A 20,731-nucleotide genomic window follows, 5' to 3' on the forward strand; every position below is an offset into this window, starting at 1 on the left:
CAAAGAAACAAGATAAACGGTATGCAGCGAACTTTTGGAACAGTACGAGAATGGTGGAGATGAATTTCTTGGAAGAATTGTGATAGCTGATGAAACATGGCGCCATCATTTTTCACCAGAGACGAAGAGGCAATCAATGGAGTGGTATCATGCAAATTCACCCAAAAAAAAAAAAATTCAGAACCACACCTTCTGCTGGAAAAGTTATGGCTACGGTGTTTTTTCGATCCCGAAGGACTCTTGCATGTGGACATCGTGCCAAGTGGAACCACCATAAATTCTGATGCATATGTGACGACACTGAAGAAACTTCAAGCTCGATTGAGTCGTGTTCGACCACATTGGCAAAAGCAGGATGTTTTGCTGTTGCACGACAATGCACGGTCACATGTCAGTCAAAAAACCATGAAAGCGATCACAAAACTCGGATGGGCAACACTGAAACACCCGCCTTAGAGTCATGACCTGGCCCCATGTAACTATCATCTCTTTGGGAAACTGAAAGACTCTCTTCTTGCCAGCCGCGGTGGTCTAGCGGTTCAGGCGCTCAGTCCGGAACCGCACGACTGCTACGGTCGCAGGTTCGAATCCTGCCTCGGGCATGGATGTGTGTGATGTCCTTAGGTTAGTTAGGTTTACGTAGTTCTAAGTTCTAGGGGACTGATGACCACAGATGTTAAGTCCCATAGTGCTCAGAGCCATTTGAACCATTTTTGAACTCTCTTCTTGGAACAAGGTTTGAAGATGCTGACTCCCTTGTGCACGCTGCCAAACAGTAGCTCCAACAGGTTGGTCCAGAATTTTACTGTGCGGGTATACAGGCGCTGGTTCCAAGATGGCGTAAGACAGTTGAGGGGGATGGAAATTATGTGGAGAAATGAAAATATTGTTCTTAAGGATGTATCTACACACTGTAAAACTTTCAAACATGTAGAATAAAAGATGGATTTAAAAAAAAATAGTGTGCATTTCTTTTGGAGTGAACCTCATATGTAATTCAGCCTGATCTGCATACATTATATTATCAGTACTCGCTGTGTGACTTGGGTTCGCGCCTCTTATTTCCTTATATACAGGGCAACTCACCTAAAACTCGTTTATCGCCTGTTTTTCTTGTTTGTTTATATTCTCATTATGTTTTTTAACTTTTCTGTAGGCTGTAGAGCAGCATATTATGCTGCCGCTAGCTCCCCCCCCCCTCCCCCCCCCCCCCCGGGGGCGGGGGGATGGGGGGGGGGATTGAAATCCAATAAAGAAAAGAAAACTAAAACTCGCACCGCAAATATTGTGAAAATGGAAAGTGCTACTGACGTGCCGTTTTCACAGAATGAATTGGTAGTCAGGGGCTCACGTTATTAATCAGATCGTAATAACAGTTAGAAAGTGTATTTTTTGTGCAAACATACAGTTCTTTAATGGAACAGTGCCTCTTGAGATTAACAAACTAAAAGGTGTATAAATCAGAATGCCAGTGATGTTTGTTGCAGGTATTCTAGCGCGAGTCGTTTACGAGGTATCACATTTTGAAAAGTTCCACACCGACACGTGAATGACACCTGTGGTAGCACACACAAAAGACAACACAAATGTTAAACTAGTTATATGGATTCTCTTCAGAAGCGAGATTACTGACTATCACAGGTTGTGTTCAAAATGACAACTGGGAGGCAGTGCACGCTTCCACTGTGGTATGAAAAGACTGCTTCACACATGCAAGCATTTCAGCGGAGATGTCCGAACAGGTTGCAGTAATACGCCATTGCATATCATCGGGTGTAGTTGGTATGTCCTTGTAGACAGTGTCTTTCGGTTTTCCCCGCAGAAAAAAGTCTACAGGCGTCAAATCCAAAGATTTGGAAACACCTTCCACATCGCTGGCAACGGGTTCTGCACAACACTGGTGACTACTCTGAAGGATAGTAACAGGTGCAAACATGTAACTATTTTGTATCGGTTGCGAATAAATAGTTGCCACTATTTAAGTTCCAACCCTCGTATATGTATATATGACCACATAAATGTTGAGCGTTTGTTTAAGTTGCCGAAGGTAGAACACTTCTCGAGATGGTGTGGTAGGAAAGGACAAGTTTTGTATAAAATCTATGGCAGTACCTTGGACATCATCCTCTATTTAACACATTTCTTTTATTTCATGAAAACTATCTGAAAAGATTGAAGCCCTGCCTTTGTGATCTATCATTTCTGCAGCGGTCACTAACCTAGCTTTTTCATTTAGTGTCTTGTTTTGTAATTTATTTTTTAGCTTATTCAATGAAGTTTCGAAAATGCTGCCGAATGACGTTGACTTTTTGCCACAATATTTCGGCTGACAACAATTTAGCCACCTTCAAGTCAGTGTTCTGCACGGGATATTGCTAATTCGTGTCGCTAATTTTTTTTTACCAAAAATTAGCTCGGAGGTGCATGCGCAAAGGCAGCCGCTACATGAGCGACCTCTGTCGACATTCACGGCCTCTTCGAATGTTGCTCCATATGTGGCACGCAAGCGCATGCGTATTGGTGATACTATGTCGGATGTCAAATTAATAAAATCAATTATCGCTAGACGACTCATTAGTCATAAAATGTTTTCTGAAAATACTATAGATCCACTGGGTTCCACGTCATACCCGCTTGAAAACCGCTCTCACAATTAATGAGATTTTCCTGCAAAAGTATTTCCACCAATTCCTTAATAACGGAATCGCCTTATATGTAACATTTTATTCCCGTATTAGTTGTCATATCACTCGGCTGAAGAGCGGCGGATTGTGCCGCTGACAGCCCTCCCCTGCCCATATGGGGCAGGGGAATGATATCACAATAAAAAAAAAAATTAATAATTGAATCCGAAAAGGGACTCGTCGAGGCCAAGATTTCCGTGACAGAATAATCTATGGAATGTACTGTTGAGACACAATGCTCGACAATGGCCGACTTACTGGGATGTGAAAGACAAGAGTGATGATCATGTTCAACGGACCTTTCACGCAGTGGCCGTGTTGTCTGACCTATGTTGGCTTTGTCATACTGGCAAGTATTCTATAGATTCCAGCTCTTCACAGACCCATATCGTCCTCTGCCGAACTGAGAAGAGTAAACATCTTTGTAGATGGGTGGAAGATAACTTTGACATAATGTTTGCTTAATATTCTGCCTAATTTCGATGAAAATTGCCGACATATGTGAGGACGCTGCTCCTACTCCTCTTGGTCAAGTTTCTTCTCCCTTAAAGCTGTTCTGATCTGATGTGGAGGATGTCTGTTACCTTTGGAATGCTGTCTTCATCAGACTTTCCGACTGACAAATTGATCCAGAAGCGGCATCTTTTCCGCTTCCATCGTCAATCTGATATTCTCATGGACTGACTTCAGATGCTGCAAAATGGCAAAAGAATTTGGTTCAAGTTCTGCCAAATCGAGTGCCTTCTCCTCAGAGTCTTCCATAAAAAAGCTTGCTACCAGAGGTGAGAGGCGGCTACTTATGGCAATACCGTCAACTTGCTCTAAATATACACAGCAGAATAAAAAGTAGGTTGACGAAAGTGCATGATGGAATAGCGCTGTTATATCTGTTTTGAGCTTACTGCTGTTGAGTGATAATGAACCCATAAGAGGGATCCTAGTGAAGAGTGAGACGACACGGAAGCTTACTAATAAATCTGACCCTTTGAGTCGAAGTGACTTCAGTCTGTTAACCCTTTGGCTACGGTGAGCTCTGTAGCAGTCGGGAGCGAATGTGCCGGTGAGCCGCTGGACTGCTGCGAGCAGTTTCGTGCGGCCCGAGCTGTCCAACCGGTGGACTGCTGTAGCAGTTCCGCCTCGCGTCATATTTCTCCGCTTCACTACTCTCGACTTGTGGAAGTTTGACCTATGCACCATTATTCATACACCAATATTTTCTAAACTGCTCCCTAGAGACCGATTTCAACATAACTTGCGGTTTTTACATTTCGCCAATAACGAAAAGCCTCACGACAATGACTATTTGTACAAGCTAAGGCCAGTAACTGGCCACTTTAGAAAACAATATAAGGATAATTTCTATCCTAATGAAAAGTTATGCATAGATGAAAGTCTTATTCAAAGGCAGGCTAAAAATCAAGCAGTATATACCTGCAAAACGTAGCCTTTTTGGATAAAGATATTCGTTATATGCGACGTTCACACAAATTATATTTTGGATTTTATTGTCTACTGTGGCTCACATACAGATATTGAAAACTATGATCTCGGTATCTCAGAAAATGTTGTAGCTACATTGGTAGAGTCATATTTACAGAAGGGACACACCCTGTACTGTGACAATTGGTATACAAGTCCTGCCCTGTAGTGTTGGTTGTATGATCGGGCAAAAAATGCTTGTGGTACAGTCAGGCACGCAAGAAAAGATATGTCTGACATGCCTGAGAAACTAAAGAAAGGAGAGACTTTCCGTTCTGCATCGGAATTTCTGTTGGCACTAAAATGGCGTGACAAAAAAGACGTATGTGTACTTCCGACAGTCTACTCTGCAGAAATTGTGGGAACACTGAAGATGGATCGTCAAACAGACTCAAAGCAATTGAAACCTTCAGTAATATTAGACTACAATACATCAATGGGATACGTCGATAAAAGTGACACGGTAATGAAGGCCGTGGAAAGTATCAGAAAATCCACTGAATGGTATCGCAAGCTGTTTATTCACATCGTGGACTTGTCTCTTTTCAATGCTTATTGTTTATATAAGAAATTTGAAATGAAAATTAGCTACACTAACTTTCAAATGAGAGTCATACAGGGAATCCTGGAAAAAATATAAAACAGAAAACAGAAGATCGAGCGGAGGAATAAGGTCACAACCTCCCACGAGACTGGCTGCTGGGTCACACCTATCTCATGAGTGGAGCAGCTACAGAACTTGCGTTGTCTGTAGAGCGCAGAAAAAGGGGAGGCAGACTAAAACGTGTTGTAAGGAATGAAATACGACACTTTGCACCTTACGCTGCTTCACGATTCGCCATGCACAAAAGACTTTTTGAACTGTAACAGTGTGCAATGATATTCTCGTAATGTAATCCTGCTGAAACGTAATGTAAACCAATTGTAAATAAATATTATTGAACAAGTGAAAACAAAAAATAGTATTCAATATACGTTTTAAATAATAAACTACCCACCCCACCAGAGCTGAATCCAAAACACGGATCTTATAGAATGTACGAAATGGTTCAAATGGGTCTGAGCACTATGGGACTTAACATCTGAGGTCATCAGTCCCCTAGAACTTAGAACTACTTAAACCTAACTGACCTAAGGACATCACATACATCCATGCCCTAGGCAGGATTCGAACCTGCGACCGCAGCGGTCGCGCGGTTCCAGACTGAAGCGCCTAGAACCGCTCGGCCACTAACAAAAATCAATTAATATTCCTTCCTTTTTTAATACGAGGTTTGTCCGGAAAATACGCATAAAAGTTGAATAATGTCTTTATGTTACAAGTTGCAGTCACCGCCAGGTGGGACTGCTGCTGTAATCAATCCCATCAACGCTCAGTTCGAGTCAGAGCACTCTGTGTGAAGGTGGGAGTGTGCGGCAGCTTGTTGACAGTTACCCTTTTTCACCTGCCGTCGGCATGGAGCTCTCTCTGATTGAGGAACGGCGCGTCAACATCAAGTTTCTTGCAAAGCTAGGCAAGAATGGCTGTGAGATTTTTGAGTGTTTGAAACAGGTTTACGGAGACAATTCTCTGAAGGAACCAACCGTGAACAAGTGGTTAAAAAGGTTCCGGGATGGCCGAGAAGAAGTGAACGATGACCCTCGCCCAGAACGCCCGTCGACATCGAGTTCCGATGCAAATGTTGAACGAATTCGGGCTTGTGTTCTTAAAGACCGTAGATTGTCAGTCAGAATGATTGCTGACGAGCTGTCAATCCCCAAAACAATCGTTCACGAAATCCTGACACAAAAACTTGAAATGCAGAAATTGTGTGCGAAAATCGTACCATACCTCTTGACGCCAGAACAGAAAGCAATGAGGGTTGAGTGCTGTGAGGATTGGTTTGAAGCAGAGGAACGAGGGGACTTTCTCAACCGAGTCGTCACTGGAGACGAGTCCTGGTTTTACAAATTCGATGTGGAGCTCAAATCTCAAAGCAAGGAATCGAAACTAGCAGGAGAACCGAGAGCAAAAAAGTCGCGAAAATCAAGGTCCAATGTGAAGACAATGTCGATTGTTTTCTTTGATTCTAGGGGCATTGTTCACAAGGAATTTGTCCGTCCCGGCCAGAGAGTGAACGGAAATTTTTACGTTGAAGTTCTGACACGTCTCAGAGCTCGTGTGGCCCGAGTTCTACCGGAGTTGGCAAAAGGGGGCAGGTGGATCCTTCATCACGACAATGCGCCCGCTCACACGTCGCTCGTTGTGCGCGGGTTTTTGGCCCGAAGCTCAATCACCGTGACAGACCATCCGCCTTATTCACCCGATTTAGCCGCGTGTGACTTCTTCATGTTCCCGAAATGCAAAATGGTGCTTCGGGGGCGGCACTTGGGAGATGTGGAAGCCATCAAGACGGAAACGACACGGAAACTGAACAACATCACAACTGAAGACTTTCAGCAATGTTATCAACAGTGGAAACGGCGTTGGCAGAAGTGATTCGCGTCTCAGGGCGAGTACTTTGGAGGAGACCATATTGTAATACCTGAATAATTGTAAAATAAAGTTATTATTCGACTTTTATACGTATTTTTCGGACAAACCTCGTACTTTCATGGTGAGCTTGAAGTACCTCCCCCTCCTCCCTCCCCGTCGGTAAACGCCTTATTGAAAATCCGTTGGTGTTGCTAGGGTTAAGAATGCAGAAGAACGTGTTCTTTCTGTTTTCGTTCGATAGACGAATCGTTATAATGAGGAAATCAACTCTAAACTCAGTACAGCCAAAATCCGGGCTATCATGCCGTGGTCTAAGGGATTTCACTTCAAAACCCAACGTTTCGTCCCCGTCTGCGGAGGGCATTTTCAAGGGGGATCGTAGCTTTGTTGAATGTCCGCTACTGACTACTGACTACAGCAAAATTCCGCTTCCCCGCAATGGCGTGGCTTAATATGTTTTGAATACGCGAGCGCAACTGGCCGTTGTCGACTGCCGTCAACCGCTGTTACTGTACCAGTCATCCCATGCTGGATGACTCGTACACATCTTCTTCAGCACAGGAATCCAAATTTCATTCAATTTCACACCCTCTCCTTCCTATTAAAATTCCCGGGGTGTTTCACAATCTCTATGGCCTCTTTGTATAGCCTTTCGTGGTATCCGCTTGTGGCTACCTGTACATGAGTCCTAACAAAGTGAATGTGGTGGTCCCCTGACTGTAAAGCATGTTCCGCAACTGCTGATCTGTCGATCTCCCCTCTTCTGCAATTGCCCTTGCGCTCTTCGAGTCGTTTTTTGGCAGTTGTTTTTTAGTACTCTCGTATACCTCCCCACAACTACACGGAATCCTATAAATTCCACCTTTTTACAGCGGTGGCGAGTATCCTTAGACGATTTCAGATGATCTTATATCATCCGAAAGAGTGTGTAAATTACCGCAATGTTGTGCTTTTTCAAGATTTTTCCTATGTGGTCAGTCACTCCTTTAATGAATGGCAGGAAAACTTTCGATGTCGCCGGCGCTTGAGCATCACAATGATTTCTACGCGGTGGCCTTAACGCACTTTTCACCTCAGCGAACGAAGAACCATTCTTGAGCAATGCAGTGGTGAGAAGTTTTAATTCTGCGTCAAGCAGCTCTGGTTCACAGATTTTCCTTGCTCTATCCGCCACCGTTTTTATGACGCCTTGCTTTTGTTGTGGGTGGTGGTTCGAATCCCGGTGTAGGTAACGGTCAGTGTGCGTGGGTTTCCGGTAAACTGTGTGGCCCAAGCTACATTCTTCTTTCTTGAAAACTAGTACGTCAAGATAATTTAATATTTACCGCAATGGCAGTAATCAAGACGCAACATCGGTCTTAAATTCAGTTGGAAAAGGATCTGCGAGTTGCTGTTTCAAAGATCCAACTAAGACTGGATCTGCTTTCTTCGCAAATTCAAGCACACACATCATACTAAACGTGCAATTGTCAGAAAATTTCCGAAGTTTGAACCATGTGCATTTTTACTTTTGTTTATTTCCTTTTTCCAGTTTGAATACAGCACATTTCAAACTGGCGTTTAAATGTTGACTGTCGTTCTGTCGTCTGTCGTACGTCGTGATCTTTTAAATATTAAAACATTCAAAATGAATTAAAAGCAATATAGATGGAAACAGGTGAACTTTAACTAACCAACTAGTTAATTAATTTGTGACCTAATTTGTACAAAATAGGTAGCGAAATAGACATATTTGCTCAATTACGATAACTGCACACGCAGCTATGGTTATTTACAAACTAGTTGTAATAGTTATCTTTCATCACTTTTAAATAATACAAATCTATGATAATTAAGAAAAACATTTAGCTCTGATGCGCTCGAAGGGCACTAATTTTTGCTATTGTTGTAATTAATAGTTGCAATAATTATACTGAAGTAAATAAATATCGTGGGCCGTTTTTATATCAAATATGAGAAGTGTTGAGGAAGGAATGCAGGGGGGAGGGGCAAAATAATTTATGATTCAGAAGTGGCCACAGCTGAAAAAGTTTGAGAACTCCTGGTCTAGGTCACCAACTACTTGAATGCACATTGTTGCTTACAGTTCATGATGCTACCGTAGTTACTACACTGACCTCGTTTATGCGCCAGGAATAAAAGTGTTCTCGGAACATTTTGGACGGACGGTGTATACCACCTTTCACGTCTAAACTGCCACTGTATGCACTTTACATAAACCCCCAACTGGCCTGAGAATATTGCTAAACGGACAGATAACACGTGAAATTAAATTAAATGGAATTCGCTGTCTCCACTTGCGGTTCAGAACCTAACCAATCATCAACAACCATGTGCCTAGTACTCCTTTTTTTTTTTTTTTAATTTTAACGATGCATCTGGAGGAAGATAGGGAGATCAGAATTTAATGCCCAGTAGGCAGCACGGTCAACAGAGACAGAGCACGAAACCGGAGAACAAAAGGATTTAGGTAGGAAATTCTCCATGTCCGTTTCAAAGGAACTGCCTCGGCATTTGCCTGCAGCGATTTGCGAATATCACGGGAAACCTAAATGTGGATAACGTGAAATGTACTCGCTGTTCCGAGGGACAACCGTCAGCTGTATAATGGAATGATGACAATGAAAATTTATGCCGGACCGCGATTCTAACGCGGATTTCCCGCTTATTGCTAGTGGTCGCCATACCATTTGGCTTTCCCAACATGACTCATAGGCAGGTCCAAACAAACTTCCATTTGTCCCCAAGCATGTGTCAACGACCTGTACTCGTACATTCGTTATGTTTATTCCCGTGCAGGGGAGACATTTTAATTGAAAGTCGTTTGCATGGTTTTGGCGGATAGTTATGAGTTGTGCTCAGGTAGCCTAATGGTAAAGAAACCATTTGCGATAAGCGGGAAATATGGATTTCAGTCCCGGTTCGGCACAAATTTTCATTGTCATATTTCCATTATACCGCCAATGGTTGTTTGTATTCGCAACTGCGAATACATTTCATGTCTTTCATAATGGTTGTAGCTGCCGCAGTGCCTGCTCCTCCGGACGTACATGCTTGTTCGAAGGAACTTTGCACTGTACTTCTCAACAACACAGGCACTGTAATATTGTATCGTGTCTAAATCTAGATGGCCGGACGTGGATTTGAACCGTCGTTCTCCCGAATGCTAACGATAACGGAGCACCCGTGCGCCCTTACTACGTACGTTTGTGGAAATGTGTTTCCAGGTGGCACTGTTCGCATACTTTCATTTTTTGCGGTCTTCTTCTTAAGGTATTAAAATTGTACGCTTCACAAAAATCAGAAAAGTAGTGTCCTATGATTTACAACATCAATGAGCCAGAACTGGAGTCAGTCAACTTACTCAATTACATACCGGGTCATCAAAAAGTCAGTATAAATTTGAAAACTTAATAAACTACGGAATAATGTAGATAGAGAGGTAAAAATTGACACACATGCTTGGAATGACATGGGGTTTTATTAGAACCAAAAAAAAAAAACAAAGAATTGCTAGACGCGTGAAAGATCTCTTGCGCGCGTCGTTTGGTGATGATCGTGTGCTCAGCCGCCACTTTAGTCATGCTTGGCCTCCCAGGTCCCCAGACCTCAGTCCGTGCGATTATTGGCTTTGGGGTTACCTGAAGTCGCAAGTGTATCGTGATCGACCCACATCTCCAGGGATGCTGAAAGACAACATCCGTCGCCAATGCCTCACCATAACTCCGGACATGCTTCACAATGCTGTTCACAACATTATTCCTCGACTACAACTATTGTTGAGGAATGATGGTGGATATATTGAGCATTTCCTGTAAGGAACATCATCTTTGCTTTGTCTTACTTTGTTCTGCTAATTATTGCTATTCTGATCAGACGAAGCGCCATCTGTCGGACATTTTTTGAACTTTGTATTTTTTTTTTTTTTTTTTGTTCTAATAAAACCACATGGCATTCCAAGCATGTGTGTCAATTTGTATCTCTCTATCTTCATCATACCGTGATTTATTCAGTTTTCAAATTTATACTGGCTTTTTGATAACCCGGTGTGTGTAACAGTTTGTGAGAATAGGCACAATAATAGCTGAGGCAAGTGGCAGACTTTGGTTCTTTGGCGGGATACTAGGAAAATGCGGTCAGTTAACAAAGATAATGTAGCTTACAAAACATTCGTACGACCCATCCTAAAATACTGTTCGAGTGTGTGACACTCGCAACAAAAACGAGCTGGACTAACCGGGGACATAGAACTCATATAAATAATACATGAAACGTATTCACAGTTGGGAATATGGACAAACATCGGCTCTATAATGGAATGACACCAATAAAACTTTGTGCTGGACCGGGATTCGAATTCGGATTTTCCGCTTATTGCGACCAGTCATTAGGATATCTGAGTACACTCCAATGCCGTACCCAGACTTCCATAATTATGTTGTCATTTCTGCGTCGCACACTGTACTCGTACGTACATTATGTAATTCCCGTACAGCGGAGAGCACTTAAATTAAAAGTCGCTGCCTGGTACCGGCGGATGATTACGATATTGCAGTGCGTGTGTTGTTAAGAAGAACGATGCAATGTTCCTTCGGAATTGCGTGCGTGTCCAAAGAAACAACACTGCGACGACTACAGCCGTGGAAATCCGGGTTCGAGTCCCAGCCTGGCACAAATTTTCATTGTCGTCATTACCTTATACAGCTGAAAGTTGTATCAGCAACTGCGAACACATTTCATGCATTTCATTATGGCTGTAGTCGCCGTAGTCGTTCCTTCGGACACGCATCCATGTCCTAACGAACATTGCATCGCATTCTGAACAACACACGCACTGCAATATCGTATACAAAGAAGGACAACACCAGGCGCTTGAAGATAAACGCAAACTATCTCTTATACTGACCTTACGACTTATCTTAGAAGAAAGATTAATGAAAGGCAAACCTACGTTTCTAGCATTTGTAGACTTAGAGAAAGTTGTTGACAATGTTGACTGGAATACTCTCTTTCAAATTCTGAAGGTGGCAAGAGTAAAATACAGGGAGCGAAAGGCTATTTACAATTTGTACAGAAACCAGATGGCAGTTATAAGAGTCGAGGGGCATGAAAAGGAAGCAGTGGTTAGGAAGGGAGTAAGACAGGGTTGTAGCCTCTCCCCGATGCTATTCAATCTGTATGTTGAGCAAGCAGTAAAGGAAACAAAAGAAAAGTTCGGAGTAGGTATTAAAATCCATGGAGAGGAAATAAAAACTTTGAGGTTTGCCCATGACATTGTATTTCTGTCAGAGACAGCAAAGGACTTGGAAGAGCAGTTGAACGGAATGGACAGTGTCTTGAAAGGAGGATATAAGATGAACATCAACAAAAGCAAAACGAGGATAATGGAATGTAGTCGAATTAAGTCGGGTGATGCTGAGGGAATTAGATTAAGAAATGAGACACTTAAAGTAGTAAAAGAGTTTTGCTATTTGGGGAGCAAAATAACTGATGATGGTTGAAGTAGAGAGGATATAAAATGTAGACTGGCAATGGCAAGGAAAGCGTTTCTGAAGAAGAGAAATTTGTTAACATCGAGTATACATTTAAGTGTCAGGAAGTCATTCCTGAAAGTATTTGTATGGAGTGTAGCCATGTATGGAAGTGAAACATAGACGATAAATAGTTTGGACAAGAAGAGAATAGAAGCTTACGAAATGTGGTGCTATAGAAGAATGCTGAAGATTAGATGGGTAGATCACATAATTAATGATGAGGTATTGAATAGAATTGGGGAGAAGAGGAATTTGTGGCACAACTTGACAAGAAGAAGGGACCTTTTGGTAGGACATGTTCTGAGGCATCAAGGGATCACAAATTTAGCATTGGAGGGCATCGTGGAGGGTAAAAATAGTAGAGGTAGACCAAGAGATGAATAAACTAAGCAGATTCAGAAGGATGTAGGTTGCAATAAGTATCGGGAGATGAAGAAGCTTGCACAGGATAGCATGGAGAGCTGCATCAAACCAGTCTCAGGACTGGAGACCACAACAACAACATCTCTTGTAATTCTGCATACAGAGTTTCGACAACCAGTTTTAAGTGATGACTCTAGGAAGATATTAGAAACATCTACGTATCGCTCGCACGGGGACCGCGGAGACATCAACCTAATTAAAACGTCCACAGAGGCACGTACGATTTTCCGATCGGGAAGAAACTGTAACATGTGATTCAGCGCTGAGTACCCTCCGCCATTCACTTCACTGTCGTTTGCAGAGCATATGTGTAGGTGCAGGTACACCGACGATCGTCTGCTTGTTAGCCGTGGGGCAACGGTCGCCGTAGCAACGAGTTGGCGTCTGTAAACACGTGGCGTTTCGCTTGTCCGCCGACTGGCGTCTCTCCGTGAAATGTGCGAGTCGCAGAGTTCTACCTCGGAATCCGCGGCTTTGTCCCTGCACGGGCGCAGTACAAATTGCTGAAGCACTCGTGTTCTCTGTGTGTTCACGTTGTCCGTCTGCCTCCACAGAAAAACGAGTGTATAAGTAATGTCGTCGAACAAGCCTACGAGAGTCGTACGAGGCGCCTGTATCTTCAACAGTCCTGTAGTGAAGTACAGTAAGGAGACGGAGCAGCTGCTCAGAAGTGAGTCATAGTTGTAGGTTTGGTATAATAGATATTTGTGTTCTGTGGAGGATTTACAACTTTAGCAAAATGTAGTCTGGTTTTATAACGTAAACTGTGGTTATACAATACGCGGGTCAATTCTAGTGACTGATTCCACCCGCCGGCTTTGAGCAATGACGTCATATCTAAGGCAAGGACGCTACTTAAAGGTAATCTTTGAAAGAAACTGATAATATTCGTAAACAAACGAATGAAGCATACGATAAAATTACAGTCACAGGTCATGTGATTATATCGAAAAGAAGTGAAGGTTGTTGTGGTCTTCAGTCCAAAGACTGGTTTGATGCAGCTCTACATGCTACTCCATCCTGTGCAAGCCTCTTCATTTCCGACTAACTACTGCGACCTACATCCTTCTGAAGCTGCTTACTGTATTCATCTCTTGCTCTCCCTCTACGATTTTTACCCCCTACGCTGCCCTCCAGTACTAAATTGGTGATCCCTTGATGCCTCAGAGTGTATTCTACCAACCGACCGCTTCTTCTAGTCAGGTTGTACCACAAATTTCTATTTTCCATAATTATTTACGTGATTTACCCATCTAATCTTCAGCGTTCTTATGTAGCATCACATCTCAAAAGCTTCTATTCTCTTCTTGTCTAAACTGTTTATCGTCCATTGATAATATTGTCTTCACTTTCAGCCATAGATAATAAAACACTTCTGTGTTCCGGATAAGCGCTATCATTGTACATTAAAATAATTGAATGTGATTTTAAAAGAGATCGCTACATATTGCTCAAAATATTCTTCGTGTGCATTTATTTAAATAATTGGTTGTTTGCAATTCATTCGGTGCTTAATTTCATTCTTTGTGATATTGAGGTAATTTCGAATATTAGTTTCTTATTTCAGGACAATTTTTAGTATTTTCGTTTATAGGTATGGATTTATCTGTTCCGATGAACCTGGATAATTTGAGAGAGGCTATGGGCGTAGACATGTTGGCCACCATTTGTTTTTTACAAATGTGAGGTCTCGTTGCCGAGTATGTTCGATATCGTGAGTGCGGCTAAAATATGCGCCTCACAAGTGTATCTCGTCGCCGTACTTATGGCGCTGCAGCAAAGATCGGTTGTGGCGGTCCATTAGACGAGGGACGTGGTTCGAAAAATCTAAGCTCGTCTTGAGAGGCATTATGAAAATTACGTACTGTTGGTGTTTGAGATATCCTGTGTGGCTGTGTGTCCATGAATGTCGTGCAAGTAAGCGTACAGTTGTGGATTGGTACTCTTTTTGTAGGGAAGTTTGTGGAGAACACATGAAATATAGGGGGCCGGGTTTTATGGTCGAAATTGACGAGTCGCATTTTGGCAAAAGGAAGTACAACCACAGGTGGAATTATGGGCTTGGGGGGCTGTAGTTTCAGGTCAAGAGGGTGACGATGTAGTGTTTAAAGTAGCACTCAATCGAAGGAAGGAAGTTTTGGTCAGCTTAATTGAAGATTATGTTGCAGAGGGTTCCATTGTAATTTCAGATGGTTTTTCTTCATATAGGGATTTAGGGGAAAGGGGTTATCAGCATCTCGTAGTTAATCACAATATTGAATTCAGACCATTATCCACACGGGCTTGCACAAATAGCATGGTCAGCTGTGAAATCTCTTGTAGGGACGAGGAAACGTCGGATTCCCACACATCAAAATCACTAAGACGAATATTCATGGACGTGTAATATTCCCCAAACATATTGCCCGTTGAAATGTTTTGTTAAACGTGTTGGGCAAATGCACCGCTCGAAATATGTTAGCTAATTTCATATTAGGATGGGGGGTGGGGAGTGAATGTGTTTGTCTGTGCGTGTATGTGTGTGTGTGTGTGTGTGTGTGTGTGAGTGAGTGTCTTTTCGTAATGTTTTGTTTGTTGTGAATGTGGGTGTGTGATTTTTGTTGATGTCTGTCCAGGTGAGCTTCGGTTCTTTTAAGAAGTTCCAAGTGGTAAGTTCAGTTTTCAATTTTTTTTTCTTTTACTGCATTTGACTATTTTGACGTATTTCATTATTGTATTACACCATTACGTATGTTTTCGTGTACTCCAGTACGTAATAGAAATTTCGCAGCTGTCGTTCTTTCGTTTCCCAGCACTACAATCAGTACGATTTTTTCGAAACTGTACTAGCAATATTAAAGGCGAAACGCCCTACACAACTAAAATTTGCATCCCGTCCTTCAGTTGACCTTTACACTGACATTACCTATTCGAAAAGAACGACATATGTAACATTGATGAGATTTACCTGCGCATGTCAACTGGAGAGCGGGATACAAATGTTGTGTATAGCTATATAGCTCAACTAAAGAATGAGATACTATTGTCACTGCTGTGATCAAAATTACAACTTTCAGTTGATACTATTAGCATCGAAGGCGAAAAAAAACCTATACCCCATAGTGAAGTACGGGTACAAATTGTATGTGTGTCGTCTTATTGCCTCTGAGGTACAGGTTGCAAATGTGACGTACGTCCATTTCCACGTTTTCGTTAGCAGTGTACATACATATAGGTGAACGGAAGTTGGAATACAAATATTATGTACGCAGCTCCTTCTGCCATCGGTAGTATTCCTATCTACGTAAGAACAGACTATTAATGATAGCAGAGGCGAAAGAAACAACACATGTAAAATTTGTATCCCGTGCTTCAGTTGACCTGTATAGTTCAACTGAACAACAGGATATTAATGCTAACGAAAACGAAGAAATCGACGTACGCTAAACTTGTATCCCGTACTGCAGTTAACCAATACAGTTCAAATGAGGTACGAGATACAACCCATATATATGTGACGTGAGGTATTCTATGCTACCAATATTTCCATCCATTTTTTCCCCTTCATTTTCCACAGAAATAATACGACACAAACATGCGATATCCTAAACGTGAAAATACTACTTGCCTTGATAGATGTCAACTATATTTTTCGTCTCTCGTATTCCTTTGTTTCTGAACAGTCTTGTCAGCTCTTTCATCTGTGTAATAAATGCTCTCTGGCCAATTCTGACGTCATTGGTCAAAGCCGACAGGTTGTATCCCCTGCTTCACTAGGCCCCAAATACTTTCACAAAAAGCTTCGTGACACTGAAATCTATACTCGACGTTAACAGATTTCTCTTCTTCAGAAACGCTTTCCCTGCCATTGCCAGTCTACATTTTATATCCTCGTTGCTTCGAGAATCAGTTATTTTGCTGCTCTAGTAACAAAACTCATTTACTATTTTAAGGTTTCATTTCCTAATCTAATTCCCTCAACATCACCTGATTTAATTCGGTTACAGTCCACTATCCTCGTTTTGTTTTTGTCGATGATCATCTTATTCTTTCATCCTTTCAAGACACTGTCCATCCCGTTCAACTGCTCTTCCACGTTCTTTGCTGTCTCCGACAGAATTAGAATGTCATCGGCAAACCCTCAATTTTTTTATTTCTTCTCCCTGGACTTTAATTCCTACTCCAAATTTTTCTTTTGTGTCTTTTACTGCCTGCTCAATAGATAGATTGAATAACAATGGAGATAGGCTACAACCCTGTCTCACTTCCTTCTCAACCATTGTTTCCCTTTCTTACCCCTCGACTCTTATAATTGCAATCTGGTTTCTGTACAAATTGTAAACAGCCTTTCGCTCCCTGTATTTAATCCCTGCCACTTTCCGAATTTGAAAGAGAGTATTCCAGCCAACATTGTCAAAGCTTTCTCTAAGTCTACAAATGCTATAAATGTAGGGTTGCTATTCCTTAACCTATCTTCTATGAGAATACGTATGATCAGTACTGCCTCACGTGTTCGTGCATTTCTCCGGAATCCAAACTGGTTTTCACCGAGGTCGGCTTCTACCAGTTTTTCCATTCATCTGTAAAGGATTCATGTCAGTATTCTGCAACCGTGACTTATTAACCTGATAGTTCGATAACTTGCACACCTGTCAGCACCTGCTTTCTTTGGAATTGGAATTATTATATTCTTCTTGAAGTCTGTCTCATACACGTCGCTCACCAGATGCAAGAGTTTTGCCATGGCTGCCTCTCCCGTCTATCAGTAGCTCTAACGGAATGTTGTCTACTCCCGCAGCTTTGTTTCGATTTAAGTCTTTCAGTGCTTTGTCAAATTCTTCACACAGTATCATATTTCTCTTCTCATCTTCATCTACATCCTCTTCCGCTTACATAATGTTGTCCTCAGGTACATCTCCTCCTCCTATCTTCTAAATACTCCTTCGACATTTCTGTTTTTCCTTCTTTGCTTAGGACTAGTTTTCCATCTGAGCTCTTGATATTCGTACGGGCCTCTTTAATTTTCCTGTATGCAGCATGTATCTTACCACTAGTGATATATGCTTCTACATCCTTAGATTTGTCCTCTAGCCATTCCTGCTTAGCCATTTTGAATTTACTGTCGATGTCATTTCTAGACGTTTGTATTCTCTTTTCGCCAACCTCATTTATTGCATTTTTATATTTTCTCTTTTCATGGATTAAATTCAGTATCTCTTTTGTTGCACAAGGATTTTTACTAGCCCTCGTCTTTTGACCTACTTGATCCTCTGCTGCCTTCACTGTTTCATCTCTCAAAGCTACCCATTCCTCTTCTACTGTATACCTTTTCTCTGTTCTTGTCAACCGTTCCCTGATACCCCTTCTGAAACTCTTTACAACCTCTGGTTCTTTCAGTTCATCTAAGTCCACATCTGTCCCTGTAAATGTTTTACAATTTAATACATGGCTCCGAAATCTCGGTCTTACCATTATGTAATCAGTCTTAAATCTTCTGGTGTCTCCAGGTCTCTTCCACGTATACATCCTTCTTTCATTATTCTTAAGCCAAGTGTTAGCTACGATTAAATTATGCTCTTTGCAAAATTCTACCAAACGGCTTCCTCTTTCATTCCTTTCCGCCAGTCTATATTCACTTACTACTATTTCTTCGCTTCCTTTTCCTTCTTTCGAATTCCAGTCCGCCATGATTATCAAATTTTCGTCTCCCTTAAGTGTGTGAATAATTTCTTTTATCTCATACATTTCCACAATCTCTTACTCATCTGCGAAGCTAGTTGGCATGTAAACTTGTTCTACTGTAGTGAGTGTGGGCTTCGTGTCTACCTTGGTTAAAATAATGCGTCACTATGCTGTTCATAGTAGCTTACCCGCATCCCTATTTTCTTATTCATTATTAAATATACTCCTGCAATACCACTATTGGATTTTGTATTTAGAACCCTTTATTCGCCTGACCGGAAGTCCTATTTCTCCCGCCACCAAACTTCACTAATTGCCACTATATCTAACTTTAACCTATCCATTTCCCTTTTTAAATTTTCTTGCCTACCTGACCTATGAAGGGATCTGCCATTCCATGCTCCGATCCGTAGAACATCAGTTTTGTTTCTCCTGATAATGACATCCTCTTGAGTAGTCCCCACCTGGAGACCTAATGAGGGACTATTTCACTTCTGGAACATTTTACCCAAGAGGATGCCGTCATCATTTATCTATACAGTAGAGCTGCATGCCCTCGGGAAAAATTACGGTTGTAGTTTCCCCTTGCTTTCAGTCATTCGCAGTATCTGTACAGCAAGGCCATTTTGGTTGTGTTACAAGTCAAGATCAGTCAATCATACAGACTGTTGCCTCTGCAACTATTGAAAAGGCTGCTGCCCCTCTTCAGGAACCACACGTTTGTCTGACTTCTCAACAGATACCCCTCATTTACGCCTGTCTGCATCGCTGAGGCACGCAAGCCTTCCCACCAACGGCAACGTCCATGGTTCGTCAGGAGAGGGGGAAGGGGGAGGGGAGAATTGAAGGTAACGGAAATAAAAAGCAGAAAGAGAGAAATATACATGTCTGAAATAAATTAATATTGTAATTTACGTGAGTAAGAAAAGCACAAATAACCTTTAAACCTATTGCAGTCTAGCGTGTGGTGAAGTGATATTACAAAATATCGTTAATATAACAGTAATAATTATTGAATCTAAAAAGACTGTCGCGGAAAAGTGGGCGTTTTGGGCAGGGAGAAACTAAAAAGTAACACAACAACGGAAAATGAAATAAATGGTGAGGTATATGAAACATAACGAGAACAGTAGCCTGAAATGTGGAGAAACCGACACAGAAATCCTGAAAGAGCAGCCAGTACACAAGTAACGAAAATTCACATAAATTAACAAATATTAGAATCGATAATTAGCATTAAGCTATATACGTCAGTTCTAGTACCGATTCTGGTCATTTCATAGTTCATTATGTAGATCGTTTTTCGAGGAGATTTGTGAACTGAAATGTAATAGGGTTTCACCGTTAGCACACTACTGGCCATTAAAATTGCTACACCAAGAAGAAATGCAGATGATAAACGGGTTTTCATTGGACAAATATATTATACTAGAACTGACATGTCATTACATTTTCACGCAATTTGGGTACATAGATCCTGAGAAATCAGTACTCAGAACAACCAACTCCGGCCGTAATAACGGCCTTGATACGCCTGGGCATTGAGTCAAACAGACCTTGGATGGCGTGTACAGGTACAGCTGCCCATGCAGCTTCAACACGATACCACAGTTCATCAAGAGTAGTGACTGTCGTATTGTGACGAGCCAGTTGCTCGGCCACCATTGACCAGCCGTTTTCAATTGGAGAGAGATCTGGAGAATGTGCTGGCCAGGGCAGCAGTCGAACATTTTCTTTATCCAGAAAGGCCCATACAGTACTACAAAATGCGGTCGTGCATTATCCTGCTCAAATGTAGGGTTTCGCAGGGATCGAATGAAGGGTAGAGCCACGAGTCGTAACACATCTGAAATGTAACGTCCACTGTTCAAAGTGTAGTCAATGCGAACAAGAGGTGACCGAGACGTGTAACCAATGGCACCCCATACCATCACGCCGGGTGATACGTCAATATGGCGATGACGAATACACGCTTCCAATGTGCGTTCACCGCGATGTCGCCAAACACGAATGTGACCATCATGATGCTGTAAACAGAACCTGGATTCATCCGAAAAAATGACGTTTTGCCATTCGTGCACCCAGGTTCGTCGTTAAGTATACCATCGCAGGCGCTCCTGTCTGTGATGCAGCGTCAGGGGTAACCGCAGCCACAGTCTCCGAGCCGATAGTCCATGCTGCTGCAAACGTCGTCGAACTGTTCGTGCAGATGGTCGTTGTCTTGCAAACGTCCCCATCTGTTGGTTCAGGGATTGGGACGTGCCTGCACGATCCGTTACAGTACGGATAAGATGCCTGTCATCTCGACTGCTAGTGATACGAGGCCGTTGGATCCAGCACGGCGTTCCGTATTACCCTCCTGAACCCACCAATTCCATGTTCTGCTAACAGTCATTGGATCTCGACCAACGCGAGCAGCAATGTCGCGATACGATAAAGTGCAATCGCGATAGTCTACAATCCGACATTTATCA

The 20,731-nt window shown here is 42.1% G+C and overlaps 1 protein-coding gene across 1 annotated transcript in view; it reads left to right on the forward strand.

Moving 5' to 3' along the window:
* The first annotated feature begins 13,021 nt into the window (after positions 1–13,021).
* LOC124777782 (UPF0193 protein EVG1) overlaps positions 13,022–20,731 on the forward strand; it is a 144,835-nt gene continuing 137,125 nt past the window's right edge. The window contains exon 1 of the mRNA XM_047253293.1: positions 13,022–13,266. Coding sequence (XP_047109249.1) covers positions 13,170–13,266 — 97 coding nt within the window. The 5' untranslated portion in view covers positions 13,022–13,169. The remainder of the gene's footprint in view (positions 13,267–20,731) is intronic.

This window comes from Schistocerca piceifrons, chromosome 2 (assembly GCF_021461385.2).
Source record: "Schistocerca piceifrons isolate TAMUIC-IGC-003096 chromosome 2, iqSchPice1.1, whole genome shotgun sequence".
Classification (NCBI taxonomy): Eukaryota; Metazoa; Arthropoda; class Insecta; order Orthoptera; family Acrididae; genus Schistocerca; species Schistocerca piceifrons.